General features: G+C 35.4%; 1 protein-coding gene across 2 annotated transcripts in view; it reads right to left on the bottom strand.

Moving 5' to 3' along the window:
• Znf638 (zinc finger protein 638) overlaps positions 1–13,059 on the bottom strand; it is an 89,312-nt gene that overhangs the window by 22,166 nt on the left and 54,087 nt on the right. For both annotated transcript variants that reach the window (XM_029559443.1, XM_008824702.3), the window contains exons 15-19: positions 12,421–12,552; positions 9,006–9,134; positions 2,996–3,037; positions 2,211–2,345; positions 558–680 (exon numbers count right to left, since the gene is read on the bottom strand). In XM_029559443.1, the coding sequence (XP_029415303.1) occupies positions 558–680; positions 2,211–2,345; positions 2,996–3,037; positions 9,006–9,134; positions 12,421–12,552 (561 nt within the window). The remainder of the gene's footprint in view (positions 1–557; positions 681–2,210; positions 2,346–2,995; positions 3,038–9,005; positions 9,135–12,420; positions 12,553–13,059) is intronic.

Genomic DNA, 13,059 nt, shown 5'->3' with positions numbered 1-13,059 from the left:
TACACACACACATATATATACATCTATGTCTCTTCACACATCAGTATCAAAATGTCTGTTACATATTTCAATGTTACCTCAATTTACTCTGATTTAGACAAATTTACATTGTTAACATAAGCATCAAAATTTTAATACTGATTCAAAAACATTTTAATAAATAAAGAATAAGCTGGGCATGGGGACACACACCTTTAATCCCAGCACTCTGGAGGCAGAGGCAGGTGGATCTCTGTGAGTTCAAGGCCAGCCTGAGTTCAGTTCCCAGCACCCACATAATAGCTAATAACCTCCAGTCCCAGGGAATTCAATGCTATCTTCTGGCTTGTACAGATACTGCATTTACAGGTGCACTTACATGCATGCAGTTACACTCATATACATAAAATAAAAAAATAAACAAATTAAAAGAATATCTAAATTCAGAAGTAGTTTGACTATTGTCTAGGACTAATTTTTAAAATTAGACTCAGAATATATCAGAGTGTTCAGAAAATGGCCTTTATGCTTTTTGATTTTCTAAAAGAACAAAAGCTGGTTATACATACATATCTTACCTCTGAGTCCATCTTTGGAGATAAGGTACACGTCAATACGTGGTCTCCTATGTTTTGTGGATTTTGTTTCAAAAAGCTGTACATTGACAGAGCAGATTCAGGACTCTCTAACTGAAGAATCACCTTTAGAGAAAATTTTTTTAAAGTATGAATTTAAAAATTAGCAACTCTACATTTTAGTATATACTCAGAAGAATTGAAAACAGAGACCCAAACATTTATTTATTCACTTAAGTTCTACAAAACAATATTTAGCAATAGCCAAAATGTAGAAGAGATCCAACTGTCTACCAACTACCAAACAGTCTAAAAACATGGTTTAAGCATACAAGAGAATACTTTAGCCTTAAAAAGAAAGGAAATTCTGATACATGCTACCAACATGAATGAACCTGGAGGACATGCTAAATAAAATAAGCCAAACACAAACCAGCAAACATAAATCAATGCATATGTGGCATCTGGAGCATTCCGAGTCATAGAAATAGAAATAATGTGGTGGTTGAGGCGCTGGCGGGGAGGGGCATTTAGAGAGTTGTTTAATGGACACTTCAGGAACTGAATGGCTGATGATAGCTGAACAATGCAAATATATTTAAAATCACTGAACTGACATTTAAAACCTGGTTACAATAGTACATTTATGATTTACATGTATGTTGCAAAATCTCAGCAAAACAAAAAGCTATTTAAAAAAATCTTCCATTCTTTAAAATAGAGGAATAATGTTTAGAGCTTTAAAGGTTTAGAATGCCTACATGCCACCTGGGCCCTATGTACCCTATGTCACATCATTTCTATAGTAACAGACATACTCTATGTATTGGTTCAAACTATAACAAAGAAATCAATTATCTGGCTGTTGGTCAACTATAAACTACTTATGAAGTGTTATTACTTTGTCACAATAAAGTAACTTTGATACAAAACTCTGCCTGCCTTTCTAAGTAATACACTGCTGACCAAAATCTGTTTTTAACTGGTCTTGTTAGTGAGACCTGTAATCCCAGCACTTAGGGAGGCAGGGGAAAGAGGATATCAATTTAAGGATAGCATAGGTTACACAGAAGACAAATAAACAGAAGCCAAATAAAGAAACAACTTTAACAAATGATCTCAGTATTTTAAAAATTCTGACAATGTGTCTTTCATTTTTATAAGTATAAAACAACTTTGCCATAGTCATATAAGTAGAAGAGGGCAGAGGGAAATGACTTTAGCCATATAACCCTTCAGGTAAGATAATGCTTTTTACACTATGTTACCTTTTCCTCTGTAAGTCTTATTTCTCCTTAAAAACATATTTCACGTGGTTGTGCACCCTTTTAATCCCAGCACTGGGGAGGCAGAGGTAGGCAGGTCTCTGTGAGATCAAGACCAGCCTGGTCTACATAGCAAGTTCGAGGCCAGTTGGGGCTACAGTGAGACTCTGTCTCAAAACAACAAGAAACAAAATAAAACAAAACCCTCAGATTTCTAAAGAAATCATCCTTTTTGTCATAGTTTAGAAGAAACTGACCTAGTCTCTCATGATTCTGTGTATCATTAATGTTTAAAAAATGCTTCAATTCAAAAGCTGAGTTAGAAGATAAGGATAGAAATACAGGGTTAAGTTACATATTCTAGAGCATGAATTAGGAAGGAATTTGTTACCTTGTTTTTATTACTCATGAATACATGGTGATCTACTTTTCCAAATTGATGCCCAACACAAAGTACACACTGAAGTCCATCTTCTGGTAAATTGTCAAGATGTACAAATCGGTTGTAAATTTTATCAATATTTGCCTGTAATATTTTTTTGAGATAGCACAGGAAAAAAAAAGGTTGAACATCAAACTGTAAAACATAGATTAACAGTAATTTATCACAGAGTTCAAATGATGTTTTCATTCAAGAATAAGAAAATGACTATATGAATGAAAATAGTGACATAGTTAAGAGTTCAGTTGAGCCAGGGCTACATAATGAGGCCCTGTTTCAAAGAGAAAGAGATGGGGGGAGGGGGGAGGAAGGGAGAAGTAAATAAACAAATAAATGAATAGTGAGGTTTTCCTACCCCCTAGTGCTGGGAATGAAACCCAGAGCACCATGAAAGCCCTCTATCGCTGAGTTATTCCTCAGCCCAACAGTAAGATCTTAATTTTAGACCTGGGTAATGACTAACACAATATAATAAAATGGGAGGAGTATTTCTACTACTGACTTGTTTACATCCATAAAACATCCTCAAATGGGACACTGACCTATCTGGGCTACTAATTATGCATTCCAGTATTTAGAAAAATTAGTTCACATTAGGAACTATTGGAATAATTCTTATTTTTACCAAGAGCCATCTATTAATCTTAAAATTGTTATTAAGGTTTTAATTCTTAAAAGATAAAATAATAAATGAGTAATAAAATCTGTAAACAAAGGCAATTAAATGAACTTACCTCTGGGTCATTTTCTTTAATCAAATTTGTAAACAGAGCTTCCTAAAAAGTTAGACAAATGTAGAAGGTATAAACTCTTTGTCATTCATGTATTAACACTTAGTCAAGCTTTGTTATATAATGGTCTATACAAATATGCACTGCCCAATCTTTCATAAAACCAGGCAGCAAAAGTTCTACTCCTTTGAAAAATGTTTCCCTTCTCCCTGAAAATGTTATTTAAGTCTTAACTTTATCTACCCAATTTAGTTCTTTCCATTTCCTTAGGTTTATTGTAGGCAAATAAACAATATAGTGATTTGTTGCTATTGAATTATAAAAAGACCAAATGTGGCATAAGAAAGAGGATCAAAACTGGGAAAAGATATCTAATGGAAATCTTTGTATAGCAAAAAGAAACTTAGCCTTTACTTTATTGGTCAACTTTTTCTCTTTGATGCTACTGACAGGTGTAAATGACTTAAAGGCTTTCTAAATTTGCATTTCACTTGCCTCTAAGAGATTCTAGCAGCTCATTTTAGGCCATACTGACACTTGTTATCAGTGGAAGCTGAATTTGAATAGACTTGAATTTCATGTCAGTCTCAAGGCTTTGTGGTGAAAGTACTTGAGGAAACAAAACATACAAGGCATAAAGAGCTGCTATTACTTTGATGGTCCAGTAGTAGCTTTTAAGAAATAAACACTAAAAAAGGGAACAAGTTTTATACACAAAATAGACAAAATCTACTGAAGAACTAAGTGTGACAATTGAGGAGGATGGGGGGAGGCACAAAGACAACCATCAGTATTCTTTTTTGGTTTACACTAAGATAACAGCAATGAAAAAAGATCTTTCTTCAGTTTTCAACTTTCTTCTAACCCAGCATATATATGGGATAGTATAACCTCAAAATGAAAGGAACTCTCAAATAGTGGAGTGTGTGATTACTGAAAGGAAAGGGATCTTTCTTGGCGTAAGTAAACAAGCACGTGATCCAAGAAGAAAACTAGATAACAGAATAAATCTGAGTTTAAAAATTTACTGCAATCTAAGAAAAATAGGTTCCAGGACCCAGTGGAAGCCGAGCTGGAACCTCCGGTAGGGACTCTGTAGACCCAGTCCTCCAGCTATCTGGGTTAGCAAAGACCTGCCCTCTGCACTGAACCCCAAACCCAATCCACCTGCTCATAGCCATATACCATCCACAGCTCAGCTCAAAAGCCATGTGGCATCCTGTGACTGTGACCCTAGGTAGGGGCCCCCAGAGTCAGCCTACCACCCCAATTGGGAACACACAGTGTCCTGCCCCACTGATGTCAGGAAAGGACCCCTACTCCCACAAAGCACCGGCCCATTCACGCTATGTGGCCGGCACCTGTTATTCAACAATTCCTTCTATAAACCAGCAGTGAGAATCATCTAAGCCTCAAAAGGTTTGCTTCTAGCCTAGCTCAACTGAGATCCCTTCTGATACCCCATTCACAAATCAACACAGAGAGGGCCTGAGGACCAAACACCAAGAACACCAAGCACCACTCATCTGGGACACAACCTGAAAGTTGGGATAACAGCAAACAAAGATCCAAACACCCATTCAACAAAGGTGAGATGAGAGCAGCTATCTATACCAAGAAACACCACCACCAACATAACTTCAGATGCCTAAGTCCCATCGCAAAAACACAAACGACACCAATAACCATGTCTCCTCCAGGAATTAGCACCTCTATCTTAATGTCTCCTAAGAAAAGCAACTAAGCTAATACACAAAACATGATTTCAAAATAACAACTTTAAATATCTTCAAGGATATGAATAAAAGACTGAATGAAGACATCAAAAGCAACAAATGAATGAAATAAGTAAAACAAGATAAGGGACTGGAGAGATGGCTCAGTGGTTAAGAGCACTGACTGCTCTTGCAGAGGACCCGGGTTCAATTCCCAGCACCCACATGGCAGCTATGAACCATCTTTAACTCCAGTTCCAGGGGAACCTGAAGCCCTTTTCTGACCTCCATGGCATTGCACAACACGGGTACACTCACATTCATGCAGGCAATACACTCTTACACATAAAATAAAAATAATAAAAAAAAAACAATTCAAGATACAAAATTAGAATTAATAGATACACTCTCTAGGCCAGTGGCACATGCCTTTAATCCCAGCACTTGAGAGATGCAGGTGGCTCTGTAAGTTCCAGGCCAGCCTGGTCTACATAAAAAAGTCAAGGTTAGCCAGGGCTGTATAGTAAGACCATGTCCCACATAAAACTTGAAATGAAAAACTCAGAAAGTCAAACAAAAAGTTCAGAGAAAGTCTTGCTAATAGTCTGGATCAAGTGGAAGAAAAAAATATTAAGTGTCAAAGATAAAATGTAGCAGAAATGGAATACTTAACCAAAACGTTAAATCTAAAATAACCAAGGAATGGAACATGCAGGAACTCTAGGACACTATAACTTATGAATCATAGGTATAGAAGAAACTCAGGTCAAAGGCAAAGAAAATATTTTCAATAAAATCATGTTAGAAAATTTCCCAAATATAAAGAAAGAGAAAAACCTACTCAAGGTGCATGAAGCATGCAGAACACCAAATAGACAAGCCCAGAAAAGAATTTCCCCACAGCATGAGTCAAAACACTAACGTACAGAACAAAGAAAAAGATATTAAAAGTTGCAAGACAAAAAGATCAAGTCACATTATAAAGGTAGGTCTATCAGAATAATAGCTGATTTTTCAATTTGGTAAAGCCAGAAGGGCTTGGACCAACGATACTTAATAGGTCATAAGTGAACACAGATGCCAGTCCAGACTACCATATTCAGAAAAAGCACCAGTTATAACAAAAAAAAGAAAGAAAAGGAAAAGAAAAGAAAAGAAAGAAAAACTTTTCACGATAAAAACAGATTGAAGGAACTTATGTCCACTAAGCAAGCTCTACAGAGGATACTAAAAGGAAAACTTCAGTCTGAAGAGAATATTAAACACATCCAAGAGGGTATAAGAAATAAATAATTCCACAACAGTTAACCAAAAGAGGCTTAAGAAAACACCACCCCCACAAGAAAATAATAGGAATAAAAAGATGATTAACAATAACTCACAATATTAATGCTTTTAATTCCTCAGTAAAAAGGAAAACAGGCTGGATTAGAAAATAGAATCTGTTTTTGTTAATTCCAAGAAACATACCTCACCATCCATGATAGATAACACCTGAGGGTAAACGGAAAAAGGCATTCCAAGCAAACAGAACTGAAAAACAAGCATGCATAGCTATTCTAATATCTGACAAAATAGACTTCAAAAACAGAAAGAGGTCAGAAGAGACAGGGAAGGACACATTTCATACTCATTAAATGAAAAATGAATAATCTTAAACATATATGCATCAAACACAGGGGTACCCAATTTCATGAAAGAAACACTAGTAGACCTAAAATCAAAGATTGACCCCAACACAGTAATAGTGAGTGACTTCAATGCCCCTCGAAAATCAATATATAGGTCATTCAAACAAAAACTAAATAGAAAACCCTAGAGTTAAATGACATCATAAATCACATGAATCTAACAGACATTTACAGAACATTTCACGCAAACACTGACCACAACAGAATAAAAGTTGGATATCAACAACAATAGAAATGGGGAAAAGTACACAATCTCATGGAAACTAAACAACACACTATTAAATGAAAATTGGGTTAAGAGAGAACTTAAGAAGGAAATTCAAGAATTCCTAGAAATGAATAAAAGTGAAAAAACAACATACAAAAATCTATGGGAAACAACAAAGACAGTCCCTAAGAAGAAAATTCATAGCACTAAGTGCCTACATCAAAATACTGAAAAGATCTCATACTAATGACTTAATGATATACCCTAAGGCCTTAGAAAAACAAAAATAAGGGTTGGAGAGATGGCCCAGCAGTTAAGAGCACTGACAGTTCTTTCAGAAGACCCGGGTTCAAATCCCAGCACCCACATGGTGGCTAACAACTATCCCTAACTCCAGTTCCAAGGGATCAGACGTCCTCTTCTGACCTCTGTGGACAATGCACAACCACAGCTGCACCTACCTACATGCAAGCAATACACATTAAAAAATAAAAATAATTTTAAAAATTTTAAATTAAAAAGAAAAACAATAAGCAACACCCCAAAAAGAGTAAATGGGAAGAAAAAAAAATCAAAATCAGGGCTGAAATTAATGAAAGAGAAACAAACAAACATTCAAGAAACAATACAAAGAATCAATTGAACAAAGAGCTGGTTCTTTGAAAAGACTGACAAACCATCAGCCAAATTAACCAAAACAGAGAGAAGCCAAATTAATAAAATCAGAGACAAAAAGGAAAACATTACAATGGATGCTGAGGAAATTCAGAGAAACACAAGAATATACTTTAATAATCTATATTCTACTAACTGGAAAATCTAAAAAGAAATTATTTTCTAGATATGCATGACCTTACCAAAATTAAATAAAGATGAACAATGTAAATAGACCAGTAGCAACCAATGAGATAAAAACAGGAATTAAAACTCTCTCAACTAAAAAACATCCAGGGCCAGTGCAAAATTCTATCAGACCTTCAAAGAAGAACTAACACCAATACTCCTCAAATTATTCCATAAAATAGAAAAGGAAGAAACATTTCCAAATTTTTTTCATAAAGCCAGTATTACCCTGAAACCAAAAGCAAGAATTTAACAACAATCTCTCTGATAACACTGACAAAAAAAATCCCATTAAAATACTTGTAAACAGAATGCAAGACCACATCAGAAAGATTATCCACCATGAACAAATCAGCCCCCACCCCCGAGATGCAGGGATGTTCAACATATGTAAATCTGTGAGTATAATTTACTACATAAACATACTCAAGGACAGAAACCATAAGATCATCTCATTAGATGCAGAAAATGCCTTTGACAAAATTCCTCCATGATAAAAGTCATGAAGCATCGAGGGACACAGGGACATAACTCAACAGAATAAAGACAATATACAACAAGACTACAGCCAACATCATAGTAAATGACAAAAACCACAAAGCATTTCCACTACATTCAGGACCAAGACAAGGATGTCCACTTTCTCCATTCCTATTCAATATAGTGCCTGAAGTCTGAGCTAGAGCAGCCAGACAAGTACAGGAGACAAAGGGGACAAACAGGAAAGGAAGAAGTCAAAATATGCTTATTTTTTAGATGATATGATTCTATGTGTAAAAGACTCCACCAGAAAACTCCTACAACTGAAAAATACTTTCAGCAAAAGACTAGGATACAAAATTAACACACAAAACCCAATAGCCTTCCTATATACAAATGATAAACATACCAAGAAAGAAATCAGGAAAACAATCCCATTCATGATAGCCTCAAAAAAAAAAAAAAAAAAAATCTTGGAATAAATCTAAGGAAATGAAAGAATTACATGATAGAAAATTTAGGGCACTGAAGAACTGGAAGAAGTTACCAGAGGATGGAAAGACCTTCCATGCTTATGGATACCAAGCCCTTATGAAAAGGGTGAGAGTCATCCTACCAAAAGCAATTTACAGATTCAATGCACTCCTGATCAAAATTCCAACATAATTCTTCTTGGAAATTGAAAAAATAATCTTAAATTTCATATGGAAATATAACAAACTCAGGATAGTGAAAACAATTCTAAACTTAACTGCTGGAAGTATCACCATAACCTGATTTTAAGTTATACTATAGAGCTACTGTAATAAAAACAGCCTGATACTAACATTAAAAATGGACATATTCATTAATGGAATAGAATTGAGGATGTAGGTGTAAGTCAATATATATGGCCACTTGATTTTTGATAAAGAAGCCAAAAACACACATTAGAAAAAAAGCATGTTCAACAAACAGTCTGGACAAACTGGATAGCTATGTGTAGAAGAATGAAACTAGATCCTTATCTCTTAACCTGCACAAAAGTTAATTCCTAAAAAAAGTAAGAAAGATGATGGTATAAGTCTATTATTTACCTCGTCTGTTATGTCCACATTTTCAGGAGCCACACTTATGGAGAGCTGATTTCCATCCATGGATATTGGGAAGCAGGTGTAAAATTTTACCATAGAATCTGCAGATTTTCTGTTTATTTCTATATATGCCTTTTAAAGTGAAAATGATAAGAATGAAAAAATTCTTTCTGATAAGACTTAACTCTTCAAAGTTAAACAACAGCATTTTTTTTTTTATGTAAAAAAAGGACAGGGTCTGGCTGGGCATGGTGGCATACGCCTTTAATACCAGCACTCAGGAGGCAGAGGCAGGCGGAGCTCTGTGAGTTCAAGGCCAGCCTGGTCTACATATATCCAGTTCCATGTCAGCTAAGGCTACAGGGAGACCCTGTCTGAAAAAAGGCCAAAAAAAAAAAAAAAAAGGACAGGGTTTTTTTTTTTGCAGCCCCAGCTAGGCTGGAACTTACTATGTAGATCAGGCTGGCCTCAATCTCAGAGATCTACCTGGCTTCTGCCTCCTACAAATATTTTTAACAACGTCCCTCAAAAGCAAACAACCCCCCAATTCTTAGGAACAACAAAGCCCATAAGGACAAACTAATATAACCACAGACAAGAAGTAACAAGTGAATTCATAAGGCAAAATTTAAAAGGAAAGCAAAAGACCTTTTATAAGTGAAATTGAGAAAGATGCTTTGTTTTTTTTCCATATAGGGTCTTACTTTTAAATTTACAATCCTCTTGCCTCCATCCCCTAAGAGCTGGGATTATAAGCATGCACCACCATGTTCAGTGCCAACAAGGTCTTATTTTATTCACTGTATCCATAGCAGTACTTACTTAGTGTGTAGCAAACATTTTATAAATATCTCTTGAGTAAATACATAAAGAAGTACGAGAAACTTAAAAACCAAACAAACATGTCAGGACTAAATTATTTCTTATTTTGCTTTCTTTATACATGTAAAATTATAGTTTCACACACTTGTTTAGTTTTTGGGTCTTTTTGAGGCAGAGTCTCCCTGAAGCCCTAGGTATCCTGGAACGTGCTAGGTAAACCAGGTCTTGCCCTCATAAAGATCTGTCTGCTTCTGCCTCCTGAGTGCTGGGACTAAAGGTGTGCACTACCATGACTGGCTCATACATTTGTTTTAATTTCTCTATCTGGCTAAGTAGAGATGTTGAATCTTCTTCCACACATCTGATAACTAATGTAATGGCAATCTTCTGGATAGTTGTATACAACTGTGTATCAATTTTTAAAGCTGTTTTTTGTCATTTGTCAACTTATTAAACTTTTAATATGCTGTAACATAATGTGGAAGTGACCCTTCGTTTTTCAGTCATTACAATAATTCAATTTTTATTTTATGTTAATTTTAACCCGACAAATAATTCCTTCATCCAGTGAATCTAAGCTGTATGTAATATCTGCCCATTAGTAACTTTATGATAAACTGTTAGCAGTTTGCATGTCAAATGTACCATCTGTGTTTAAGTAACCTTTATTTTATACCATGCCCAGAGTAGTGATGCTAAGGGCTGGAGAGATGGCACAGTGGTTAAAAGCACTTGCTGCTTTTAAAGAGGACCTAGGTTTGATTCCCAGAACCCACATGGAGGCTAACAAACATCTGTAACTCCAATTCCAGGGGAATCTGACGCCCTCCTCTGACGTCCACAGGCACTGCACACCACAGGTGCACTTACATACAATGCAAGCAATACTCATACACATGAAGAAAAATAAAGTTAAAAAAAATAGTGATGTCAGCAATTATATATGCAAAGAGAAGAACCAAGGTGCTTCCTGTAAGTGAAAAGGCAAAAGTGGACTATATAACTGAGATAGACAAAAAAACCGATGAGATAGTTCAGTGGTCAAAAGTGCTTGTCACCAAACCTAACAACAAGAGTTTATCTCCAGGAAGCAAATGCTATGGTTGTAAAAATCTATGGTAGTAAGAATAAATCTTAAATTTAAGAAATCTGTACCAGCTTTGCTGTCAAACCTCAATTACTAAAGTTAGAGTATGATAAATGTTTAGCTATCAAGAAAAAGGCATTGATCTATCGATATATGAAACGAGAAAAATATATAATATATAATGTTCAGTAACATCCATTTTCAGGCACCCAACAAGGATATTGGAATACAATTTCCAAGTATAAGGGGAGACTACTATAACAGAATCTGGTACTTTTCCACACAGTTTCTAGAAAGTATTTTATCTCCATGTTTAAAATTCTACTCAATACTATTCAAAACTAGGCATATAATCTAGATTTATTGGCTTAGGTTTTATATATTTATAATCTATAAATGTATCCATATGTATTCCTTCGATATATATTAAATACTATTTGAATTGTTGGGTATTTTTAATTTTTCAATTGAGACAGGGTTTCTCCCTATATAGCCCCAGCTGGCCTAGAACTCGCTATGTAGACCAACCCGGCCTGGATTTCACAGAGATCCACTTGCCTCTGCCTCCCCAGAGCTGGGATAAAAGCTATGTGCCACCAAACCCAGCTTTCAAGTAAATTAAAATTTTGAGTGAAACTTACATTATCAGTAAGTTCTCTTCACTGAAACTACATCCAATTAGGACAATACTAAAAGAATATCTGTTTGCAATTTAGAAATCCTTTAGTTGGGCTGAGGATGTAGCTCAGCAAAAAACTGGAGGTCAATTGAGTAAAAACTCAATTCTCAACATCACACAAAAAAGTACATGTGTAGACACAAAAACAAAGCTCAGGTAGGATAGCAGGATCATGAGTTTGAGGCTAGCCTGGATTACCCAGCAAGACCCTGTCTTAAGAACCAAAACAATACTGAGACAGAAAGATGGTTCAGCATTTAAGGGCACCTGCAGTTCTTCCAGAGGACCCAGATTTGGCTCCAAGCACCCAAATGTAGCTCACAATCATCAATGCCTAGTTCTAGGGGATTCAATCCTCTCTTATGGCCTCTGTGGGCATGGCACTCACTTGGTGCACTTACATGCATGAAGGCAAAACATTCATACACAAAAATAAGAATATTAAATAAAAATGATTAGTAACACATAATAAAGCTTAAAAAACTTAGCTTAAAACAATTTTGAGATGGTCTTCAGATGTTTAGGACCTTTTTAATTTAATGTTTTCAAAAAATGTGCTTGCAGAGGATTGGAGAGATAGCCAGGCAGTTAAGAGCACTTATTACTCTTACAGAGGAGCCAGGTTTGGTTTCCACAACTCTTGTAGGAAGTTCACAACTACCTGTAATTCCAGTTTCCAGGTCTGACACCTTCTTTTAGCCTCTGTGGACTCCTGCACCCATATGATGCACATACACTCACACAAGCTCAAGCATATACACATAAGCAATAAATAAATCTTGAAAAAATTGTGCTTGCAGATAATACAAACACCTATTATAAATTCTTACCTTTTTATGAGATGATAAAATCAAAATGTCCTTCAAACCACCAAATGGTTTTGCCAAGTTGTAAATTTCTTCTGTAGAATATCCTTTATTAGGCAAATTAGAAATAAAAACCACACACATTTCCTCCATTTCCTTCAAAATAAATTAAGAAATTGATTAGTACTTAATTTGCATTCACTACTTGAGGTATACCAGATAAAATTCAGAAGACTGATCTGAACCTCAAATTGAATGAACATGTAATGTATAAATTTTAAATTACGTAGAATAATTACAGTCATGCTATCTGTCATTTAGTTTAGATCTATCAGTCTCTTTTTGGCCTATTATTTTAAAATAGAAGTTCAGCCATCTCTGACTGCAGCTCCTTCCCTCAGGTACTGTTGCTATATTTATGCCTTGTGATGTTCACATCCAACAACCAAATCAGTGTGTCTTTTCATCTTCCTGAATAAAATAATCACTCTTAGGCAATACTTTTAAAGTTCACTTACTCTCTTTAGGATCCTTAACCCACAAATAATACTTTTCTGCCACATCTTGGCTCAGATCTTTTATTTTCCAAAATTATTCTCTCACCAAGACAATTTTTTCTTTTGTGTATAGCTATTTGGGAAATTTCTAAAGAGTTTCTATGAT

The sequence above is a fragment of the Nannospalax galili genome, unplaced genomic scaffold (assembly GCF_000622305.1).
Source record: "Nannospalax galili isolate Female #2095 unplaced genomic scaffold, S.galili_v1.0 scaffold389, whole genome shotgun sequence".
Classification (NCBI taxonomy): Eukaryota; Metazoa; Chordata; class Mammalia; order Rodentia; family Spalacidae; genus Nannospalax; species Nannospalax galili.
This window is presented reverse-complemented; position numbering and strand designations above follow the sequence as displayed.